A 23,051-nucleotide genomic window follows, 5' to 3' on the forward strand; every position below is an offset into this window, starting at 1 on the left:
GTCTCGCCTCTCATTCTTCGTCTTCCCATTTCTTTCCTTTCTCTCTCTGATCATCCCCCTTCTCACTCTTCTGCTCGCGGTAGTGACACACTGCTCCTCACAATGGCCAAGGACGTCTTCTCCGTCCCCGTCTTCCTCGTCGTCTTCCGCGAGACGCTGGAGACGGTCATCATCGTCTCCGTCCTGCTCGCCTTTCTCAAGCAGACGCTCGACGGGCCCAATGCCGACCGCAACGTCTACAAGAAGCTGCGAGCGCAGGTAAACACCCCAATCACCCTTTTCTTCACGCCTCACCCATCATTTATTCATCATCATCATCTTCTTCTTCTTCTTGTTCTTGTCCGTAGCTACTTTCATTAAAAACGTCCTCGCTAACACGCCGCCACCAAAAAAAAGATCTGGATCGGCGTCGCAACAGGCTTCCTGCTCTGCATGATCATCGCCGCCGCCCTCATCGGCGTCTTCTACACCGTCGGCTCCAACACCTGGGACCAGTCCGAGCAGTACTACGAGGGCGCCTTCTCCCTCGTCGCCTCCATCATCATCACCCTCATGGGCGCCGCCCTCCTGCGCATCGGCAAGATGCAGGACAAGTGGCGCGTCAAGCTCGCAAAGGCCATCGAAAGCCCCATCAAGGTCCGCTCCTCCGACCGCGGCTGGTTCGCCCAGGTCCTCGAGAAGTACGCCATGTTCTTCTTGCCCTTCATCACCGTCCTGCGCGAGGGCATCGAGGCCGTCGTCTTCGTTGCCGGTGTCACCTTTTCGGCCCCCGCGTATGCCGTGCCGCTGCCTGTCGTCATTGGCCTGCTTGTTGGTGGCGTCGTGGGCTATCTCCTGTACAAGTAAGTGAAAAGCCGTCCTCGATCCGCCCTCCTTTTCCCATCTTATCCATAGAAGTGAGAATCGTGGCTAATACAGACCCATAGGGGAGGGTCATCGACGAAGCTGCAATACTTCCTCGTCGCGTCCACCTGCCTACTATATCTCGTCGGCGCCGGCCTCTTTTCCCGCGCCGTCTGGTCCCTGGAACAGGGCAAATGGAACAAGATTGTCGGCAGTGACGCCTCCGAGCTCGGCTCTGGCCCGGGATCATACGACATTGATAACGTCGTGTGGCACGTCAACGTAAGTCAACCTCATCCGGCTCCAACAAAAAAAAGGATCCCTTTCACAACAGCAACAACAAGGCTAACACGGAAGGTTTTGCAAATAGTGCTGCAACCCCAACGTCCCCAACAACGGCGGCTGGGGCATCTTCCAAGCCATCCTCGGCTGGACAAATTCCGCCACCTACGGCTCCGTCATCTCGTACAACCTCTACTGGCTCTTCGTCATGGCCTCCTTCATCCTCATCCGGTTCCACGAGACAAAGGGACGATGGCCCTTCCAAAAGGCCAAGGCGGCCGTCCCCTCCGACACCGAGGCTCGCAGCGGGAGTGAGAGCCACGATGTCGCCGAGACGAAGAACGTCTCTGAGAAGACCACCGCTCTCAACTGAGCAGTCACAAGGGGAACAGAAAGGATGTTGCTGTCACACATGAGATGTATATTGGTGATGTTGTGTTGATTTACGGTCATATAAAGTGTCCTAAGCTCTGCGTCGTCATAAAAAAAGTTATCTCGTAATGAACATGATGAATATATACCCTCATACCCTCTCCCTTGGAAGATTTTGACCTTCACGCTGTCATGAAACCCTGCCTCGTCACGAACATATACCCTCATTCGGTATTTCTTTCGAATCTTAGAGCAGCATTGTCGTCTCCATACCTGATATACATGTTTGCGCGTGATTCTATCAAGCAATCGCGATACGCACCATACGCCCACAAACTGGGCCTTATCCTTGCTCCGTTGAAAGAATCCCTGTTCCGCGTTCCGATTTATCTGGTCTTGAACTTCTCTGGAAAAAAGAAAGAAAAAAAAAACCAAGAGCCGTCGGCGACTCTTGTCACCCAGCGTTAAGCCTCGGGCGTCCAATCCCACGAACTGGCCGTGAATAGACTCTTAGACAGCCGATCAGTGTACATGGCATTCTCGTAACGCAGCCGCTGGTCATTAGCCACCGACCGAGTGAATACAAACATTCGTGGTTCTTCGGCCGTGTCGCCTGTTGCTTGGCCGTCTCTGAGCATCGTCCACGATACCTCGGACCGACGCTTCTTCCAGTCGGCGTGCGCAATGGACGTGCCGCTCGCCGACAGCATGGCCCGGATGTAGTCGACGATGGGTTCCAGGCGAGTTCGAAGGCCGCAGTTGGTGTGATTCTTGTCAACCTGGTAGCCGGGGCACCCCTTTAGAGTGACGAGCAGCTCGTCGATGTTGACCGTGGCAGCGTCGGGCACCCTCTCTAGGGACGCCGGGGTGTAGTCCACGAGGTACAGGAGGTTTTTGGATGTTAGAAATTTAACCATCTGGCCCAGCTGAAAGGAGTCGCATGCAACGCTGGAGTCGTAGCCCAGCTTGCATTGAAGGTCCTTGGAGCAGTACAAATCGAGGAAGTGGCGTTGGGCGGACGCAATGGTGTTCAGTACGCATTGTCTGCGGTACTGCAGTTCCTCTATGGTGCCTTGTTAGTCGAGTTCTTCATGTGAAATGAATAATGTCATGGACGTCTTGGCCAGTCGTCACTTACCCTCAATGCCGTCGGGCAAATGCCACCACGCAGCCGTCAGAGTCTCATCGCGGTCCTGAAATTCGCTCCAGAGGCGAGATCCCCTCGTAATGAGCTCTCGCGCCGCTTGATGCAGCCTCATGCCGCTGCCAAGGAGCAGGGAAACGAGGACCTTCTGCCGCAAGACCTCCTCGGCGTCTGTGATGCGGCCGCTCTCGTCAGTATAGGGCTTTGTAGTCGTGGCTGGCCAGCGCACCCCATTAAGGATGGAGCGAGCCACGAGGGTGATGCAGTCGAAGCGATCCGCGAGAATAGCAATCGTGGCGGCGTCTTGGAGGGCCACTCTCGCCGTCTTGGGCGGCTTTTGGTGCATGATTCGGAGCATGTCCTCAAACGCATGCTCGCGGCCCGCGGCCTTGGTGGCTTCGTCGTCATCCGTGATGGTGATCCACGGCAGGTCCGCGGCGTCAGCCTCTGCCGGCTTGATCTTCTTCTCTGCGAGCTTCTTGTGTGCCTCTGCGATGAGGCCGGCCTCGCGGAACGAGGCGTTGGACAGCAGGTTGTTGAAGTACTTGGAGTGCTTCTTGAGAGCGGCCTGGCTGACGCGGTAGGCCACCCGCACCTTGGTCTTGAGCGTGGGCTGGGGAGCGCCGGCCGGCTTCTTGGCCGCGTACGCCGAAGCCCTGCTGGACTTGCGGAGCGTCTCCTTGGACGTCTCGAATGTGACGTCGAGGATGATGTCGCCGGCATTGGCTACGGCGACGACTTCTGGTCCTAGTCCCAGGCGCTCTAATTTGGCGCTCGAAGCCTCGGCCTCGGCCTCTGCGGGCGCTGCCGCAGCCTCGTCCATACCTCAAGGGTGGAAGGATGATGTCGTCGACATGCAAGAGGAGAAGGGACAAGTTCCGACAGGCTAGAGTGTTGAGCAGCTGTTTGCGTGGTTGTGGTGGAGGAGGAAGTGCAGAGTTGAGGGAAGCTGCCGGCTGGCGTAGCAGTCGATATCAGCCAGGAGAGGTCCCTTATCCAGCAGCCGAGTCCCTGACGCTCAAGGTAGTAAGTAGGTAGTATTTAACACAACCAGAACTGCTGCTTGATGAAACACGCTGGAGAATTCTCACCCTTCTTCCCATGTCCTCTCACATCTTTTTATTCACTCTTTCTTTCAGTTCTTCTAACAAGAGCTGCCAGCTTTGATGCCTGCTCTGGGTCAGCTCCAACAGCCGGCTAGCGCCCGGATCTCAGTGACTACTAACTACCTAACCTACCGGAAGCTACTACTACCTCCCTTACATGTAGGTACTGGACCTTAATCAGCACTTGCAAGGCATCAACTGCCATGGCCCATGATGACTCAACCAGGACAGACGGAGCTTTATTCGCCGACGATGAAGATTAGGTCTGAATGCATGGATGTGCAGTCCGTTGAACCTGCAGCAGACAAGGCACCAGAGTTCCAGCGGCTCGTGCGCCATCCACCACGCTGGACCCCTGCGCCGATGCACTGTTTGAGAGCCTGCAGGGGCCCTGGCAGTTTGAGGCAAAGTGAAGAACCAACGGCCGTGATATCACGCATTGACCTCATCAGGCTGCCTCTGCTAAGACCAGAAGATGGCTCCTAACCGAGGCTGTGAATATACTAAGGCATCATTCGGGTATTGCTGCTTTTCGTATCGAATTCTCAATTCTCATAGGTAATCTGCTCCATGGATCTTGATATGAACTTGATGAGTTTTGAGGAGTATTAGCTGCGAACAGGCATAAAAAGGCGCCCTAACAAAGGCGCTGCTACAGTAGGTAGTAAATCCTCCAGCAGCCTCGCGCCTCTAGAAGTCGTCGCTACCTACCTAGCCTCTGGTTGGTACATGTAGAAACCGCTCTCTCCCGCAACATCTGCAGCCTCCCGAGCAATTTCCCCCTTCCACTCATTACATACCTACCTACCTATTCTTAGAAGCTCAGTCGGAGCCCAACCACGATTCTCTCTTCTTTCTCTCCTCAACCGCCTTCTCTTCTATTCTTCAGGTTATCTTTTCTAGAGGGAACAACCTCCGTCGAGCTGGCTAGACAACTGCCCTGCCGTGGTATCCAACTGCTGGCTCCCAACCTCAGCCGTCCAACCCTCTCCCGCCTCCCCAACAGCGAGCCCATGGCTGTGAGCGACGGTGATCTGGCAGCGATCCGACTACGAAAGCGACACCTGATGCTTGGGCTTGCGCTTCTCGAGCTTCGGCCAGCGCACACACTCTCCAATGGCCAGCCTGGCAAGTAAGGCGCTGTCCTCAGCATCCAGAGCCGCCGCGCACATCTCGCCCGACTCAGTCGCCATTCCTGCGATACCAGCGATATCGGCTTCGCTGCGAGTTGCCTGCACAGGCACCCAACAGAACCCACTGCTGCAGGATGATGCCGTTCCGCTGAGGAATGAGAGCACGGCAAACAATCGACAGCGATGCCATCAAGCTGCTGTTGCTGCTGCTGCAACAGCCGCACGGCCTTGGCGATGCGGAGCCCGCGGGGTATCTGCTTCTACGGCTCGCAACTCCATCACGAAGCTGCCCATGAGGCAAGCCAGAGCCCATGTCCAGCCAGCTGCCCGACGTCGCTTCCACACGTACTTCGTCGCCCACCTTCCGTCGTCCTCCCTGCATCCAGACTCTAGCACGCCTCACGGCCCGAGCCACAAGCTGCCTCGCGATGCCTCGACGCCGCACACTCCGAGCCCCGGCTCTGCCCCAGCGGTTCCGATACCGAACATGCCCAGCCGAGATCTCACAGTCGTGCGGATCCCCCTGCGGCGAGCGAAACACCACTTTGGCGTAGCGACGGCCCGCGGGAATCGGCCCTACAACGAAGATGCAGACCAGGCCGGCATCATCGACATGCCGGCGTTTGCGAAGAGGGTACCAACGAGCGTCAGGCAGAAGCCAGGAGAGCCAACCATGCCGGGCAGCGCCCTCGGGGACCCCCAGATCTTCTACTTTGGCGTTTTTGATGGCCACGGCGGAGTCCAGTGCTCCCATTTCTTGCGCGACGAGCTGCACGGCTATATCGAGGAGGCAGCAGCCGAGTTTGGCCTGCAGAGCAGTTTGCGCAAAGAGAATCCTTGGGAACTGTCCAGGAAGCCGGTAACTCGCAAGCAAGCTCTCGACAGCGTACAAATGAAGAGCGCTGAAGAAGTAAAAGACGAAATCCAACTGCCAACTCGTGATGACAGTGAAGGAGTCATCAATGCCCCTCGCCATGGAGACCCCCTGCCCAGTGCTAAGTCGGTGCCCGTAGAGGTATCAGACCACTCAAAGGCCATCAGGTTGAAGAAGAGCCTCATCCAGGAGTATAGAGTCTCCATTGGGGGATACTTCCGCCGCTTCCAGCCAGAGTACTTCAACCTCTCGGAGGATGGCGACAACTACACCATCTCAGTCGAGTCAGCCCTCGCCTACGCCTTTCTCCGCGCCGACCTGGACTTTGTCTCCGCCCAGGCCCGAAAGGTCGACCCGGACGACTCGACAGTCAGCGACTACCCCCTGAACAACGACGAGATACTCGGCGAACCTCATGCCACACCGTCAGGCCACGTCATTGGTGGCGCAACGCGGTTCAAGGGAGGCTCAACCGCATCCATTGTGCTCATCTCGACGCCCACCCCCGTCCCCTTCTGGCACCCCGGCGCGCACTCGTCGCTCATCGTCGCGCACGTCGGCGATACCCGCGTACTCTTGTGCAATACCGCAACCGGGCTCGCCCAGCCCCTGACTTCCGATCACCACCCCACCACGCCGGGCGAGAGCAGACGCCTGCGCCGGTACGCCCCGGCCGGCTCCATGGTTTCTGGCGATAGTTTCGGCGAGGAGCGCATCGCAGGGCTAGCAAACAGCCGTGCCTTCGGCGACATCAAGAGCAAGCGCATCGGCGTCTCAGCCGAGCCGGAAATCACACGGGTCGAGCTCAGCCCCGCGGAGTATTCCTTCCTGGTCCTCATGAGTGACGGCGTCTCGGGCACGCTCAGCGACCAGGAGATTGTAGACGTCATCAAGGAGGCCAAGACCCCCGAGGAAGGCGCCCGCCGCGTCGTCGACTACGCGACCGAGGTGTCTGAGGACGGCGACAACGCGACGTGCCAGGTCGTCCGGCTGGGAGGCTGGGAGCGCAGGTCAGAAGGTGGCCTGGGCAGTCTTGGGACGAAGGAGTTTCGCGATGCCAGGCGTGCGGAGGCGCAAGATCCGCGGCGACGACGCGGCAAGCGATAGGGTTGTTTTTTTGGTGGAGGGATACACTTGATGCTGGAATGGTTATATCTACCTAGGGTTTCTCACCCTTATATTGAGAATAGCGGGCTCTTTTTGCTTTTCTGCTACAGATTTCATGAGCATATACAGGGAGGGTATATACAGTATAGCGTGGTACACGGTTGGACGGAGTTCTAAAGGCATGCATCGAAGGTTTAGGGATGGCGGCCGTGAGACATTTGTTATTGTTTTCTGATCAATTTTCATACATAACTTCTTCCATAAGACAGAGCAGGGATACGTAGCGGAGCCATGTCAATGAAGATCTATCAAGCATCATTCAGACTCGTCAATGTGCTGTTCATAATACCGTGAAGTCGCGAAACTACTTCCTCTCCTATTTTTACAACTATAAACAAGGGGCATACAAAGGTCTCATGCTATAAAACATACACGGTTTCATACAACATACATCATCCAACATACACTCGTCATAAGTCTCCAAGCTTTGTGAGGTTTGAGGAAGCGCGGCCAGCAGGGGCCTAATCCACACTTAGTACCCGTGTCGATGCTCATGGTGCTGATGGTGGCCTTGATGTGAAGTATAGTGTAGCTGAGCCGGGCCTCCGTATCCATGGGGTTGCTGGTCCTGAGCCCATTGCCCCTCACTGCCGTATTGCGGTTGCTGATACGGCGGCTGCCCATACTGCGGTTGTTGATACTGCGATTGGTGGTATTGCGGCTGTTGATACTGTGGCTGGTGGGAGCTATATCCCTGTGGTGGCTGCTGCTGCGGTGGGTTATGATGGCCTTGGTAATAGCTCGAGGCGTGGCCAGACTGACCGTGAGACGACTCCGCATGCGACTGCGAGACATACGAGGCACTCTCTCCGTAGCCATAGCCTCCGTGAGCCGGCGGTGAGTAGCGTGAAGGCGGGGCCGGGGAACTAGAGGTATAGTTCAGAGCTGGGTTTCCATCATGGCCCTCCATAGAGTTCAAGTCTCGCGTCTTGACCTGCTCCCAGAGGGAGCCAGAGACTTTGCCATGGCCGAGTTGCGTAACCGTATCCCAAGCGTCATGGGCGTGACCGCTGACACCACCCTTCTTCTTCTGGTTGAGGATGTGGTTTTTGCCTTGCTTGACGGACTCAGAAGACAGGAGGTGGTCGATGTCGTGGCGGCGAGGATGCTCATTGACCCAGTCCTGGACTGTGCGGAACATGTCCCTCTGAATCTGAATATGGTCGTTACGCAGGGCAGGGTGGTGGAAGGCACGCAGCACGTCGTTGACAACTTCGTCAACAGGCACGCTGGGGTTTTCCCATGCGTAAAGAACCCGGCTTTGACAAGACATGTTAGCAGGCGAATCCATCAAGAAGTCAAGGGCCAAACTTACGGGACAGTGTACTGGAGAACAGTAGCTGCGATTCGCCCAGCACAAGAGTTGAGAACATTGGTAAAGTGATCCTTCGACAGCATGGAGTGCGTCGGGTCAGAGCTTCTGGGATTGTCCCATGGCTCGAACTGAGAGTTGGCACTGGCGCTGATGACGCCAGAGGAACCATCCTTGAGCACCTTTGAGACCTGGTTGATGATGGGTCTGATAAAAGGGGCAAGGAGGCCGAGAATGAAAGCCGTCAGCGTCTCGCTGATGTGCTCGAGGAGCTTCTCGAGGCCGGGGACCTTTTCGATGCCTCGACTGATGGCCTTCACAATCCGGTCGCGAAACTGCAAAATGGGGTAAATCTGCCTTGCAGTCTTAACTGGATCGAAGTTCGGGCTCATGCCGGGAACTATATTAGGATTTCCTCCAGCGCGAGAGCGAGACTCATTCTCTCGCTCCTGGGCTTCGGACATGGCCTTGAGCTCCCTAGCCTGCGCAGCAAACCCCGAGCCATCACCAGGGATCTTGGCAATGAGCGAGATGAAGTCCTTGGGGGCAACAATATCCAACAGGCCCCGAGAAGCGCCTCCGCCCCCAGTTTTCGTAGCAGCGCCTGCATTCAGGAGAGCAACGTCAACCTCGTCGACCTCGGATTGAGTGAAGTGGTCGTTCGCCTCGCCAATGACCGAATGCAAAAAGTCAACACCTCCAAAGGTACCAGTCACTAGGGGGAAAATGCGCTTTCCTCGGACTGTAATCTCGGACTGGGCACCGCAGTGCGGGAAGACATTCCGATGGCCCAGCTCAATAAGAGCCAGCTCGCAGTAATTGCTGTGAGCGCTGAAGTCTTCCATGCAGTGCAGAGCCTGGCCAAGGCATCTGAGTGCCTCGCAAAGATCGGCTTCGTTGCCTCTCTGAGAGCCACTGGTGTAGAGACGACCGAAGTGGATGCTTCGAGCAAAGCTGTATCGAAGGTAGCCGGCGCTGGTAGCCCATCGTCCCGTCTCGTTGGCAATGTAGTTTTTCATGCCGGTGTTGAGGTCGATGTCAATCTCAATGGGGTCAACTGGCCCACGAAGACGAGGGTCGAGCGTTCGAGCATCGATGCCATCTGCGTAGCCTTTGGGGTTGTCAATGTGCTCTTCGGGGCGGTAGCAGCCCAAGCGCTCTTCCGTCACCTCAAACTCCTCCGTGGCATAACCGAAAGACATGAATGAAAGCACCCAGACCTTTTGGTCATATTGTTAACACAGACACACTCGGTTTATCAGATGGCGAGATGAAGCCTACCAGGATGCGAATGGTGGCAGCATTGACGCCCTTGAGAGAGCCAACATCGACGGCCTGGGAATAGTCACGGAGCCAATTGCCAAAGTAGGTCCTCTTGATCAGCATGGACGTCCATTTCTTGCCGTGGAGGAAGGCAATGCCTGACAGCATGTCCTCGATATCTGGGAGGCGACTGTCAGTCCTGTTGTTTTCCCATCACAGCACCTGGTCTCTTCTTCACATGCTGTGTCACTTACCTCCATGACGCCAGTTGTGTCCCTCAACCTAGAGCCTGTGAGCTTCTCGTCATTTCTGGCATGAGTTGCAGTGACAAACCTGCGCAATCGACGGAATATTGCCCGCCCCAAACGCTGCGACTCGCGACGGCAGCAGCACGAGACAGATGCACAACACAAGCAACCAAGTGCCCCGCGAAGGTGAAAATGACGCCATGATGCAGCGACGTTGGCGGGGCAAGAAGCAAAACAGAAGCAGAGAAGAAGACAAAGCAGGCAGCCAGTAATGGAGATTATTGGACGATTTGTCGTTGAAGAAGAGGCGTCGAGTAACAGATGGATGGATGGAAAATATCTCTTATCGCCCTTTTTCTGCCAAATCAAAGTGTGTCGTCATATGTATTCTGGCAGGTGAGATTGGTTGCCTCCTTCACAAAAGTACAGAGACTGAAACCTGAAAGTACCTGCAAGCTTCCTTCCAAGCTGAGCTTCAAGGCTGAAGTGTGGCTCAACTGCCGAGTAAGATCGACCAGCCTCGCACAAGCCACCTCTCTTTTCAAGCCACATTGACACATGCAAGTCTGCGGCGAACTCGACCAGAAAGAGGCGGGGCACAGCCACAGGTTGAATGGGTGGTGGTTCATGTCCATTCTCAATAGAGCGGGAATACTGTGCTTGTATTGTTTTTCTGGAGGCAGTCCAATTCGCAGTACTAAGGGGAATTCCACATAAGAGGATTCTATGTTGTGGTGAGCTCTGAAGGGAAAGGGACAATCAGCAAAGCAGCACCGACAGTTCGGGCTCCTCGGTGTTACAAGCAGAATGAAGCCGTAGTGTGGCAATACCCCTGATACCCTGTCAACCTGTAAACTACCTAGGTATCTAGGTAGCGGGACGGACTGACATGTATGAACGACGGAGACGCGTGGTGCCGAAATAGCATGACGAGGTTATGTTTAAGACGGAGAATCGGTTAGGCTATCCAAAAGCCGGCTTCCATCGTCGTGAATGTATTCGTACCTTACCCGTTGACATTGAATGATATGTCCCTACTTCTTACCTACTAGGTACCTAGAAGAGATACTACCTTAGCAGCGCTCTTATGTCAGTTATTGGGCATCAGTCCATGAGCACCTTTTCAGAGACGTCTTCTTGCCGCATTTGCCCTTGGCTTTCCGCAAGTTCGACTTGGCCTCTCCATTTAAGAATAATCGACTGAAACCCTTCGGAGCCCAAGCGGAACAAGCTCATTGTTCTCAGTGGTGTGACTTTTCGCCTGCCCTCTGCTGAGCTTCCACTGGTAACGCCACTCTGGAAGCTCGGCTTCCGAAGCGCTACCAGGTCGTAAGCGGGCACTCGCTGTAACTCCCACTGGGCCAGAGCGTCAGCAACCACCTGTAGCGCCGCTGCAAGGGGACCCTCCACTCCGCCAATTGGTCATCGGGGGTCCTTGGAAACCCGCCTATCCGATCTTCAGGGAAATCTTTCGGCCCCTGATAAATCCTCGACCTCTCTGGTTTTCTGTTTTGTTTCCAGCAACGTGGTGGCGAGTGCTTCACCTCCTCACTAGGTAACATCTTTCTGTCACGCTCTCCTTTCTTTCTTTCTTTCTTCCTTTTCTACTTGACCGTTTTCTCTTGAATCTGGCTCCTTGTCAGATGCGCCAATCCTTCATCTCCTAACTTCAATCGGAGCACGTCGCTTTTGATCTGCCGGATCTGTCTTCATCTGCCGCCTCGCCAATCCCTGTCCGCCTTTGCAAGCCTCGCGGAAACGACGACAAAATGCCCTCCAGAACGCTCCCTACGTTTACTCGCGCCGAGGTCGAGTCGCATAACACGGAAAGCTCCTGCTATGTCACCATCGGCACCAAGGTCTTCGACGTGACCGATTTCCTGTCCGACCACCCCGGTGGTGGCCAGCTCATTGTCGACTATGCTGGCAAGGATCTTGAGGACATTTTGAAAGACAGCGTTTCGCACACGCACTCGGAGGCTGCATATGAGATTCTCGATGATTCCCTCGTGGGCTTCGTCGTCCCCGAGAAGAGTGCAGCCGCCAATGGAAATGGCGCTTCCGATGACAAGCCTTATGTGCACCCAAGAACCGGCATGGCCACCGAGGAGGATCTCAGCAAGGACACGGACTACACTCAGGACTATAAGAAGCACAAGTTTTTGGACCTGAGCAAGCCCTTGTTCCCACAGCTCTGGTACGGCAACTTCACCAAAGAGTTCTATCTCGACCAAGTGCACCGTCCGCGCCATTACAAGGGTGGCAAGTCTGCTCCTCTATTTGGCAATTTCCTAGAGCCTCTTTCGAAGACCCCTTGGTGGGTGATTCCAGTTCTTTGGCTCCCCTGCGACGCGTACGGCTCTTTCCTGGCCTTCCAAGGCTTCAAGAACCCTGCCATCTTTGCCGCGTACTGGGTCCTTGGCTTCTTCATCTGGAGCCTCGTGGAATACGGTCTGCACAGATTCTTGTTCCACCTTGATGGGTACGTTGCTTCCCAGTACACACTGGCCTCCGCTTGAAGTCTTTTGCTAACTATGACGCAGCTATCTTCCTGACAACAAATACGGCATAATTGCACACTTCTTGCTCCACGGCATCCACCACTATCTGCCTATGGACAAGTACAGACTTGTCATGCCTCCAACCATGTTCTTGGTGCTCGCAACCCCCTTCTGGTATCTCGCCCACACCCTCTTCGCCTACAACTGGTACGCTGCGACGGCAGTCTACTGTGGCGGCATCTTTGGCTACATCTGCTATGACATGACCCATTACTTCCTTCACCATGAGAACCTGCCTCTCTGGTACAAGGAGCTCAAGAAGTACCACCTGGAGCACCACTTCCTGGAGTACGACCTTGGCTTTGGCGTCACCACCAGATTCTGGGACACTGTATTTGGCACAGAGCTGAAGCCTACTCTGGTCAAGACTAAGTAAGCACAAAGCTTGACACCTGTCTGCTGCAAGCCAAACTTTGTTCATGGGGGCTCGCATCTTCAACATCTTCAAGTCAATTCTTCTTTAAAATTGGTTTGGTTCTTGTTCATAAGGGAGTCGCGGGCTTTGGTTAATCAAGGGAAGAAATCATGGAAAAGAAAACTCCTCTGCCGTCGGCGGAGGTTACACGAGGCCGTTAGTACTTGCTTGTGCTGAGGCAAAACACTTTGATGGCTGTTGATATGAGTTACGGATGAATATTGAAGATGGTTCCCACGACTCGAGGGGAATACAAGGCGACACCAAAAGCCCGGCGATAGGACTTTGTAATACACACTTTTAATTCAATGAATACATATATTTCTACGCCCTCGTCGTTCGCTTGTCAGGATAATCTAGTAGTGTCTGAGGCTGAGTATTGGTGGTATCGTCTCAATACTACCTACCTTACTACTACCTACCTCTAGTAGGTAGTAGTAGGCAGTAGGCTTGAAAGATCTGGACTGGAAACTTTTGCTGCTGACATAAGCGCCGGAATCGCTGCGAAATATGCACTCACGTGACGCCCCTCCCAGCCAAGCGCCCAAGCCAAGGAGAAAGTCTCCGTGCCGCGACCCGAAATCCCAACTTCTCAAGAACTTTGTGGCGGTTGATCTCGACAACGCCCTTCATTTGTCGATTGGAAAAAGTGCACGTACGAGTGAGCATCTGTATGCGCACAACTGATCGCATTCGCTCCCTCTGACCGCTCACCACATCTGCCGTCAAAGCCGAGAGAGACCCTAACCCAAGATTCAACCCAGCAGGGCGCCTCGTCCATCATGTCCAACCTGGACGTTGAAGCACTGCTCGATGCTACGGCTAAGAACCCAGAGCAAAAGCCAAAGAGCCCTGACGCTGAACGTCCCAAAGATGAAGCCAAGTCTGATAGGCGAGATAGAGACTCCGATCGTGACCAAGGCCGAGAGCGTGATGGCAGCCGTGTGAGGGATAGAGACCGAGACTACGACCGCCGCCGCCGAGACCGTCGAGACTACAGCCTCACTCGAAGCCGCCGCGAGACGCCTGATGTGGGCACCCCCCGCAGCGACACTGGCAGTCACAAGAGTAGGCGTAGAAGCAGGAGCCGTGATGATGACCGCCGTCACTCACGTCGCCACAGAGACGGCGATTACTACCGAGGTGGACGAGGTCGCTCGCGCTCCCGTTCACCCCCTCGACACTATCGCCCTCGCGATGACCGCGACCGCCGCGACCGACGAGACCGAGCCGATCGCTACTCCAACGACTACCGTGGTCGAGATGATGACCGCCATGACCGTCGTGACGGAGGCATGGCCCAGCTCACCGAAGACGAACGAGATCGACGCACCGTTTTTGTCCAGCAGCTCGCCGCTCGCCTGCGGACCCGTGAGCTGAAAGAGTTCTTCGAAAAGGTCGGAGCCGTTAATGAAGCTCAGATCGTGAAAGATCGAATCAGCGGACGATCCAAGGGGTACGTAATCATCAGCCAGCCGCTTTGTGTGTCTCTTCTCGTGCACTGCTAACATGACGACAGTGTCGGCTACGTCGAGTTCAAGAGTGAAGACTCGGTGCCGCTAGCCCTTCAGCTTACCGGACAGAAACTCCTCGGCATCCCCGTCATTGTGCAACACACGGAGGCTGAGAAGAACCGTCAAGCTCGCAACCCAGACTCGTCCAATGCGCACCCCAACTCCGTCCCCTTTCATCGCCTTTACGTCGGCAACATCCATTTTAATGTAACGGAGCAAGACCTACAAGCCGTGTTTGAACCCTTTGGAGAACTTGAGTTTGTCCAGCTCCAGAAAGATGACAATGGACGCAGCCGTGGCTACGGCTTTGTTCAGTGAGTCACTGCTCCCCGCTCTCCCTTCTCTTCATCAGAAGCAAAATGAGACTAACTGTCGATAAGATTTCGAGATGCAGGCCAAGCTCGCGAGGCTCTGGAAAAAATGAACGGCTTTGACTTGGCTGGACGCCCTATCCGCGTTGGCCTCGGCAACGATAAGTTTACCCCTGAGAGCACCGCCAACCTAATGCACAAGTTCTCCGGTAACAACCAGGGCTTCCAAGGCTCTGCGTTTTCCGGAGCCGGTGGCCGTGGTCAGCAGTCCACATTCGACCGAGCTGGAGGCCGCGACAGCGAAAAGACGGGCGGTGCTAGCGCTCTCGATGACACAGACGTTGCTGGTGTCAACTTTAACAACTACAGTCGCGATGCGTTGATGAGAAAGCTTGCCAGGACCGACGAAGCCCCGACCAACGGCAACGACGAGCGTCAGCAGATTCTGAAGCCCAAGACGGAGACGAAGCCCCTTCCCGTGAACGTGAACATGGCGAGCCGGTGTGTTGTCCTGCACAACATGTTTGATCCCGCTGAGTAAGTATCAAGATACCGTCTTTTTCGCATATTTCGAAGGAGCCTTCCTTGTGCTAACGGAGGACAACAGAGAGGAGGGCGACGACTGGGTCAAAGAGCTCGAGGACGAAGTTCGTCAGGAAGCCGAAGAGAAATATGGACACGTCGTGCACATCTCGGTCGATCCAAACTCCAAGGGCGACATTTACCTCAAGTTCGACAAGGTCCAAGGCGGCGAAAACGCCATCAAGGGTCTCAACGGTAGATACTTTGGTGGCCGAATGATCGACGCGTCACCTGTTGTAGACGCGGTTTACAGCAGTTTGTTCTCTCGCACCCGGGCAATCTGAAGCTAATGCTTATCCCCATGCACGCTGTGCATCAGTTCTAGGAACCTGGAGGTGGGTCATAACTTGGTTCATCAATACAGCAGCCAAGGATCCCTTGCTAACCCCGTCATTAGTTCTCCCGATGCCACTTGTGCAGTATTCTCGGGACGACTCCTGCTACTCCAGGATAGCGACGAGACGCAGGTTACTCCTTTTGTTCAACCGGTTACTAAATCGCCAAGCTTGTGTTTTTGGTGCAGCAGATCTCTTGAATCCATCGGGGCGCCTTGGTCGCCAGCCATTTGTGCTTTTAATGATGCATTCTAGCAGCTCTATACGGCAATGTCCCACTGATGTTTTCACGCCCAGGGCGGCCATCGATAGTCGTTTCTCAAATCGTTTCATGAATCGTGTAGGATTAGTTTGATACTGTAGCAAATACCAGTCACCCAGAATCACGCCGTACCATTTCTCAATGCATTTCTTGCCAGATTACTGGAACTGGCTAACACGACAGACAAAGAAGCTTGATGACAAGTCAATATGGCCTGCGAGTCTTTACTGAGGACGAGACGGATCGCTGCATTAGAGTACAATGTGATTTGTGCTCATCGTTCTTATATATCTGCCCTTCGCTTGCCGTTCATCCCTCCCATCCGACTCTAGCTTCCGCTACGCCAACCACTTCTCCTTCATACCTTGATATTTCTTCGTAAGTACCTACAATCAATCAACCAATTGAATACCTACCTACCAATTCCCTCGAAGCAGTAATTCGGGTTATTGCACACGTAAGATAAAGTACCTACCTTACTCAAGGCAGCAGGTACGTCACGCCACGTGATGGCAACTCACCTCCGGCTCTCTTTCATCTTCAATCCAGCTTCTCACTTTTCTCTCACTTCTAGCCGACGATCATCCCTGACATTATGCCTACCTTAGACATCGATCGTGCAGCCATTCACGGCATTGTCTTCATCCAGGAGCAACGAAAGTATTTCCCCCTTGCTGTTCTCTTCCATCCTTCTCAATGAGGCACCAGCTACTCGGCTTCTCGCAGCCCGTTTGGCAGCTGTTCAGGAGAAGCCCGCCGGCCGGCAGAAAGCCTGGGCGAGTTGCGGTACCCGCCGCAGAGGAGCGAATAACTTCACTCTGCTCTCACTTCACGCCCGGCTCTGGGTCTCTCCGCCACGTGGCTGTGGGATAATTCTGTTTGTTGTGCGGAAGAGTTTTCAGTCTTTTCGTTATCCTCGCATCTCCCCCTTCTCGTCTGCCTTCTCTTTCTTCCGCTTCTCACTTCACACCCGTCAACACCCTTTGCAGAAGAGAGAGAGTCCTTCTCTTTCGGCAATTCCTCAGCGAGACACTCGCATTTTCCAGTGTATCGACAGTCAACCTCTTTTCAACATTTCAGAATTCTAGTTTTCTCCATTCTACGATCTTCGTGATCTCTTTGCATTTGGCGTACTGGGACAGGCTCTACGGGATTACTGTCCAGAGTCCAAAAAGACATAGTATCCAGGTTTGTCTCTCAGTCTTAGGCTCTCAACGTCGCCCACTTGACACATCATCTGCTCTGCAAGAGTGGCTGCTCCAATCTTTGTCAAACAAACACACTGGCAACTGTCGTTGATGCCGTTTGCGTTTCCACTTAATCGCAGTCTCCATTCACTGGACAATTCACCTCAGGACTGACCCCATCATAGTACAAACGCAGCTTGGGCACATTCGGTTTTTGTTTTGCCAGCCTACTCATCTCATCCCTCAATCCCCCCTTCATTATCATTCTACTCTCTCACTTCGCCGAGTGCGTCTCAAAAGCTCTCGTCACTTCCTCCTCTCCGCAGAGCATGAACTGGGAGGACATTGGAACCCGCAGCATTGAAGCCATCAGCATTGAAGAAGGCTTCAATACCCGTCCCTCGTCCATCAGCCTGACGGAGTCAGGAGTCAAGGAAGCCGCAGAAGTCATCGGGAACATGTTGTCCGTCAACTTCTCCACCCCCCTTGCCGGGCCTGCTCGGTCTGAGCGAATCAAGCAAATGTCTAATAACCACGTAAGTGACTCTGCCTCTCTCATCGTCGTCAGTGACTTACTAGCTTGTCTCCACGAAGCCCGCGTTTGAGAAATCGCGCATCACGCAAGAGATTCTCGTCAAGATACAGCATTCTCTGAGGCGCATGCCTGGCGTGTCTGCCAAGGAATCTGCCGAGATCATCCAGAGTCTCATTGAAGTCGGCCAGGTCATCAGCCAGGAGACTAGCGCACTTGTCGAGGCCGTCATGAATCTCCATCTTGATCAGGAAGATACTGATAAGGCAATTGCTCGCATGAGCATCGAAGCCAACCTTGCCAAAGCCAGAACAGATGACCAGAACCAAACCATCAACAGTCTCCGCGAAGAGCTCAAGGCTGAGAAGGAGCTCAAGGAGCAAGCTGAAGCCGCCTTGAAGAATATGACGGAATGCATCGTGGACATTACCACCGAGTTCAAGCAGTTGAAAGACAAGGCTGACAAGCAGAGGACCGAGTCATCGGGCAACTCCTCTTCGGCCGAGAGCAACGAGATGGTTGTCAAGGTAAGCCGTCCACATTGTCAACTTCTCAGGAGCCAAGTCCAACTGACTACAACTCATCTACTCAGGTCCTTGACAGCACTATCCAGATTTTGGAGGGCCAAGCCAACAAGCAGCGTACGCCTTGGGTCGGGCCCGTGACGACTCGGGCACTTGAGCCTGCCGCTCAGCCCATGCAACCGCCCATGCAGCAGCCCGTGCAGCCGTCTGGCCAACAGACCGGCCAGCAGAAACCCATGATGCCTATCCAGGAGCAGAACTTGGGTGACGGCAGCGTCTTCAATGATGCTCCGGCTCCTCCTGCCCGAGCTGCCTCGGCCTTCCAGCCGGTCCATCGCCCTCCTCTCCCCATGGGACCGCCGCCGCCCAAGTTTGGCCAGTATCAGAACATGCCTCCGCGGCCCCCAACCGCCATGCTCCACGAGCGCCGAACGGCCAATGCGTGGAACCTCGTCGCGCCTCCTCACGGTGGCAGACCGGGAGCCTTCAACAAGCCCCCCTTCACTGGCCCTCCCTATGGCCGAGCTCCTTCGCGCCAGGGATTCCAGAACAATCACCAGTTCCGACCCAACAACTTTCCGCAGTCTGCGTTTGCTATGCCCGAGAACCCTCCTCCTAGGCCCAGCAGCGCATTCGCATATGGTCGAGACTTCTTTCCTAACACCCCAACAGGTCCGGCTCGTGGCCGATACAACGGCCGCATGCGTGAGAATGCTGCGATGCCACCGCCCCCTCCGCTTGACTTTGGCGCCTCCTCGTCGAGCGGCTCGACCTCCGGCCCCTCGACCTCGCTCGTCAACCGCAGCCCCTACTCGGGTCAGCCGGCGCCGGTCACCATCACGGAGCAGACTGTCCAAGTCTGGAATGGATACATGATGCACTTTTACGCGGCCATTCGCAACTTTGTCGAGCGCCATGCTAACAACCCCGATGTCACGGGCGAGACGAAGCTGAGCCAGACTCACCTCTGGCCCATCCTGCTGGCCACGTACTATCCCCTGTCAGAGCAAGAGGCCGAGTCGTACCTCGAGTTCCACGTCCGCAGCGAGAACTCCAAGTCGTGCATCGTCACTCGCGTCATCATCGACTTTGTCGTGAACCGCGTCTGGAACCCCAGCGCCTGGGCTGGCGCTGATGCCGACTCTACCTATGCCATCATGGAAGTCGAGCGAGACCTGGATCGCACCGCAGGTCATGAGCCCCCCTCACCTCTCTCTATTTCCCCCTTGCTGAACTCAAGCTAACACACTCCTCCAGGCCAACCATCCGTCGTCCGCCAACCCATCCTTGACCGCATGGCCACCGTCATCGAGGCCGTTGTCAAGAAGGAGCAGGGCGGCCCCTTTGTCAAGAACAAGATTGACGAGGCCACCCACACGCTGCTGGCCAGCCTGCAGCCGCTCATGAACCGCTTCTACAACACGGCCGACGCCTTCCGCGACCTCGAGCAGGTCATTGACAGCGCCTACGAGATCTCGTGCAAGATCCTCACCAGCCGCCTCACCTTTGACTTCCGCTTCCCCGAGATTGGCAGCCGCTTCTCGTCGCAGTCGATGCTCCCCATCTGGCCCAACAGCGACCCGCTCGAGCTGCAGGCCAAGCACTGGCGCGTGGCGCTCGTGACGACGCCTGTCGTGACGTGCCGGAACGACACCGGATCGAACATCTCGGCGCACTCTGTCTCTCTGGCGGATGTGTTTTGCATGCAGTGAGAAGACTCAGTCGTTGGAGGATCCAGACAGGATGGAGAGAGTGGAAGAGACTGTGCCTCATGATCGAGATGACTTACTGAACAGAAAAGAACGAAGAAAGCAGTAAAGACACAAGAAAAAAGAATCACTTGCAAGAGAGTGAAGACACGAGACGACACGAGGAAAGTTGGGTCAGGGCACTCTATGGCTTTCTTTTCTTCTTTCCTAATTTGTGGTTCCTTATTGGTTTTCATTGCGTCTTTTTATTTCATTCCAGTCCATCACATTTCGACTTTGAGGGTACTTCAACACCATGTCGCCGGTTACAGGGCTTGGTAGTCCTCCGGTTTCTTCCCCCTTTCTTCGTCGTGGTCGACTTAGGAACAAGTGAGGGTTCTAGCAAGCACCGACGGAGATATACCGGAATCGACAACATGATTGCAACAATGGCAAACACAGGGTTCTGTTTTCTTTTTTTCACTCTCTTCCCTTTTCTGAATGTTACCGTCTGGACACACGTGGGATAATGAGCCTAGCATAGGCAGATAGTCAAATCAATCCACTCAGTAAGAGCACGTACTTTGCAAGCAAATATTGAGGCGCAAGCGCGCACGTAAGTATCCAAAGGTGACACATTGATTCTCTAGACTTTGCCGCCCCGACGCCGTGATGGATCTCCATCGTCTCCATCTTCAAAGTCAGCCGGAACACCGCTATTCCTCCTCTATTTAGGTACCTAATTCACCATACCGAAATGTAAGACGGCCAACCCAACTACATATCAAAAGTCCATACTGGTGAGTCAAGCGGCCAGGAAATTGTGTACCAATCGCCTCACCCTTCAACCTGTGGAGCTCAGAAAGCCAGGTACAACCCATAGCAAGGATCTCCGACCTGGTTTTTGAAATCACTCTCAATACTGCCATGATCCTCAAGACGGCTGCCTATCCAGACGACGAACAACGCCGCCGAGAACAGTCTTGAGAATCGTCTTCTCATTGATCCTCTTGAACCACTGTCCAGCAAACCCACCCCAAGTCACCGTGTCCACCATGTCCCGGATGCCATGCCTCCTGAGCTGATCATCCAAGTCCTGCAGCCACTCCTTGGCCTGGCTGCTGTTTCCCACCTGAAAGAACTGTATGCCCACTTGATGCGACGGGGCACCGAGCTGGTCGAGCCTTCTGGCATACTTGACAATGACTTCTTCCGGGTCCACCGTCGCCTCGCCGTCGGTGATGACAATGATGTTGACGGGCTTGACATGTTCGCCGGTGATCCTGGCCTTCTCGAGGCTCATGACGTACGGCTCGAGAATGTCGTTGAGCCTCGTCCCCGTAGGCGTGCCGCCATTGGGAAAGGCTTCTTTGAAGATGCGGTCGACTGTCGCAGTGTCGTTGATGTTGTAATACCCACCCTTTGCTTTGTTATCCGCCCTCGGTCCCAGCTCTGCCCGGTTTCGGTGATTCAAAAAGTACACGTCGATGCCGTCCTTATCGTAAGCGGTACAAATGGGCGCGATGGCACAGAGGACCTTTTGGACGTCTTTCCAACGGCTGTCGGCCTCCATGGACCTGGAGTCGTCGATGACGAAGACGGTGTCAAAGTAGGCCAGGAAGGCATGCGGAGAGTCGGCGTTTGTGATTTTGTTCTTGAGAGAGTTGATCCGTGCAGAGGTCGAAGCTTCTTGAGAGTAGGCCGGAGGCGCATCTTCTACCGCGGCATCTACAGGGAGAAAAGAAAAGAAAACATCAGCATTGTGATATCCAAAACTCGGTTCACTCAGCCAAACTTGTCCCCGAAGTATGACATTTCGCGAAAGCAGCAGGTTGGGGTCATTGAAGATTGACAGAAACACACCTGAAAACGGATTCTTCGAGCCCATGGCTTGATCGCTCTTTTCATTGCCAGCGGAACCCTGACTCCGATCCCTTTCCCCATCCTTTGGTGTGCGAGAGCCCGTAGACTTGGATCTGCTAAAGAAGGGCATGCTTTCTGTGGTATGCTAAGCCGACACTTATTCCGAGCTTCTATATATTGGCGGGATATGTAGAGAAGGAGTAGAAGATGTTGGTGGTCTGATGGGAAATTTCGTGGGCGAAGGCTCCTTGATAAATGTTGCTGTTTGTCTGGTGTCTGCTTGAAAGGAAATCTCAAATAATCCTATCCTTAAAGAAGAGAGCTTTATGAGTCAAGGCAACGGCGGCTGGAGGGAGTTGCGCAAAAAAAAAAAAAAAAAAAAAAAAAAAAAAAAAAAAAAAAAAAAAAAAAAGAGCAGCAAATGCAAGAAGCCGTGCCTTCCTTTGTTCAGAAAGCCGCCAAGGTATGGCAAGAGCAACTCGCCACCTTTTTCCAAGCCTCAGTGATCGAGTCAAAAAAGAAGGCAACAAGTTTGGACGTGGCGATCTGAATTTGGAAATTGAACAAACAATGGCACCAATGAGAAACTGAGAATGCTCTCGAGCTTAAAGTTATTTGCCTGTTGTTGCTTTCTTTTGCGTTACCGCCAATTGGATGGCAAATATTGAGCATACAAGGTATATATATATATATATATATATTATATATATAGATACCCAGATGCGTTATTCGCCATACCCTTTATAAACCTTAAAGAAGACTGTTTTCTAACACAACACGTCTCAACTCCTCTCTGCCCTGCCCGCGCGCCTTTCCTTGCGCTTCGAATCGGATATGCCCCAATCAAGACGTCATGCCGTCCACAAACACACAACATTGCCCCGAGCTGACCCTTTAATTCCAGAGCTTTGATCGCCAAGAAGCCGTGTAGATATCCTTAGGCTTTCTCAACCTTGAAGTCTTACAGCCGCGGTTAAAACACATGTACCTGCTCAGGAAGAACTCCCAGATGGAGTCTGGTTAGCAATCTTAAAGTTTGTCTTGGCAGCAGCCCATCACCGGATCTGGCTCCAACAGGGCTGGGGGTGTCAAGGGTGTGTGAATGTGGGCTTTTCTCTATAACTGGTTTAGCTCCTTAGCATCACCCCCCGCCAAACTGAGATCCGCCAATCTGGAACAACGAGGCTGAGCTGGAAAAGAAGTTCTAGTACTCGTGGCGCAGCAGGGGGGCAGTGGTGGCTTGTTTACTACTAGTGAGATAAGCGACTTCAACATTGCTTCCACCAACAACGCCTTGCAAGGCAACCTTGCAAGGCAGCCACGCATACCTAGTAATACCAGAGACTCTCAGGGACAATTGTCAGAAACGGATGGTGATGGAACATGCGACCCCTCCCATAGATCGATCTAGACCGTTTATGCGGCCTGCTCACATTCGAGAAGGAATCTGTCCCCCCTTGCCTCGTCTAATACACAAGCGTCCTAGACGAGTGGCTTCCCATGCATCAGATGCTTTAGCAAGATCCCAAGGAA

At 54.1% G+C, this 23,051-nt stretch overlaps 8 protein-coding genes across 8 annotated transcripts; 5 read left to right on the forward strand and 3 right to left on the reverse strand.

The window, feature by feature from the left end:
• Positions 1-102: 102 nt before the first annotated feature.
• On the forward strand, positions 103-1,498 carry TRIREDRAFT_54962 (iron permease-like protein; the record flags this gene model as incomplete). The annotated part of the gene is made up of 4 exons (XM_006961211.1): positions 103-258; positions 397-795; positions 919-1,125; positions 1,214-1,498. 4 exons carry the CDS (start codon positions 103-105, stop codon positions 1,496-1,498), a joined length of 1,047 nt encoding a protein of 348 aa, XP_006961273.1.
• A 463-nt stretch (positions 1,499-1,961) lies between these two features.
• Positions 1,962-3,464, reverse strand: TRIREDRAFT_53605 (uncharacterized protein; the record flags this gene model as incomplete). Its single annotated transcript, XM_006961643.1, has 2 exons — positions 1,962-2,560; positions 2,636-3,464. 2 exons carry the CDS (start codon positions 3,462-3,464, stop codon positions 1,962-1,964), a joined length of 1,428 nt encoding a protein of 475 aa, XP_006961705.1.
• A 1,708-nt stretch (positions 3,465-5,172) lies between these two features.
• Positions 5,173-7,108, forward strand: TRIREDRAFT_74030 (uncharacterized protein; the record flags this gene model as incomplete). The annotated part of the gene is made up of 1 exon (XM_006961212.1): positions 5,173-7,108. The coding sequence occupies one exon, from the start codon at positions 5,173-5,175 to the stop codon at positions 6,859-6,861; it is 1,689 nt and encodes a 562-aa protein (XP_006961274.1). The 3' UTR covers positions 6,862-7,108.
• A 98-nt stretch (positions 7,109-7,206) lies between these two features.
• On the reverse strand, positions 7,207-9,946 carry TRIREDRAFT_44117 (uncharacterized protein; the record flags this gene model as incomplete). The annotated part of the gene is made up of 5 exons (XM_006961020.1): positions 7,207-8,180; positions 8,237-9,453; positions 9,515-9,675; positions 9,751-9,778; positions 9,830-9,946. The coding sequence occupies 5 exons, from the start codon at positions 9,944-9,946 to the stop codon at positions 7,394-7,396; spliced, it is 2,310 nt and encodes a 769-aa protein (XP_006961082.1). The 3' UTR covers positions 7,207-7,393.
• Positions 9,947-11,513: 1,567 nt separating this feature from the next.
• On the forward strand, positions 11,514-12,681 carry TRIREDRAFT_1925 (uncharacterized protein; the record flags this gene model as incomplete). The annotated part of the gene is made up of 2 exons (XM_006960865.1): positions 11,514-12,226; positions 12,288-12,681. The coding sequence occupies 2 exons, from the start codon at positions 11,514-11,516 to the stop codon at positions 12,679-12,681; spliced, it is 1,107 nt and encodes a 368-aa protein (XP_006960927.1).
• Positions 12,682-13,338: 657 nt separating this feature from the next.
• Positions 13,339-15,843, forward strand: TRIREDRAFT_119757 (uncharacterized protein). Its single transcript, XM_006961213.1, has 5 exons — positions 13,339-14,176; positions 14,240-14,548; positions 14,615-15,082; positions 15,153-15,462; positions 15,525-15,843. The coding sequence occupies exons 1-4, from the start codon at positions 13,503-13,505 to the stop codon at positions 15,409-15,411; spliced, it is 1,710 nt and encodes a 569-aa protein (XP_006961275.1). The 5' UTR covers positions 13,339-13,502; the 3' UTR covers positions 15,412-15,462; positions 15,525-15,843.
• Positions 15,844-17,369: 1,526 nt separating this feature from the next.
• TRIREDRAFT_53239 (Hypothetical protein) lies at positions 17,370-19,679 on the forward strand (the record flags this gene model as incomplete). Its single annotated transcript, XM_006961214.1, has 4 exons — positions 17,370-17,447; positions 17,506-17,970; positions 18,036-19,158; positions 19,225-19,679. The coding sequence occupies 4 exons, from the start codon at positions 17,370-17,372 to the stop codon at positions 19,677-19,679; spliced, it is 2,121 nt and encodes a 706-aa protein (XP_006961276.1).
• Positions 19,680-20,589: 910 nt separating this feature from the next.
• TRIREDRAFT_1927 (uncharacterized protein) lies at positions 20,590-21,228 on the reverse strand (the record flags this gene model as incomplete). Its single annotated transcript, XM_006960866.1, has 1 exon — positions 20,590-21,228. The coding sequence occupies one exon, from the start codon at positions 21,226-21,228 to the stop codon at positions 20,590-20,592; it is 639 nt and encodes a 212-aa protein (XP_006960928.1).
• Positions 21,229-23,051: the final 1,823 nt, after the last annotated feature.

Source organism: Trichoderma reesei (assembly GCF_000167675.1).
Source record: "Trichoderma reesei QM6a unplaced genomic scaffold TRIREscaffold_1, whole genome shotgun sequence".
Taxonomy (NCBI): Eukaryota; Fungi; Ascomycota; class Sordariomycetes; order Hypocreales; family Hypocreaceae; genus Trichoderma; species Trichoderma reesei.

Bases quoted from the DNA above. Each gene is read 5' to 3' on its own strand.
- TRIREDRAFT_119757 (XM_006961213.1), top strand. From the start codon at position 13,503: ATGTCCAACCTGGACGTTGAAGCACTGCTCGATGCTACGGCTAAGAAC. The intron at 14,177-14,239 runs GTACGTAATCAT...ACATGACGACAG, and splicing joins ATCAGCGGACGATCCAAGGG to TGTCGGCTACGTCGAGTTCA. The intron at 14,549-14,614 runs GTGAGTCACTGC...ACTGTCGATAAG, and splicing joins CGTGGCTACGGCTTTGTTCA to ATTTCGAGATGCAGGCCAAG.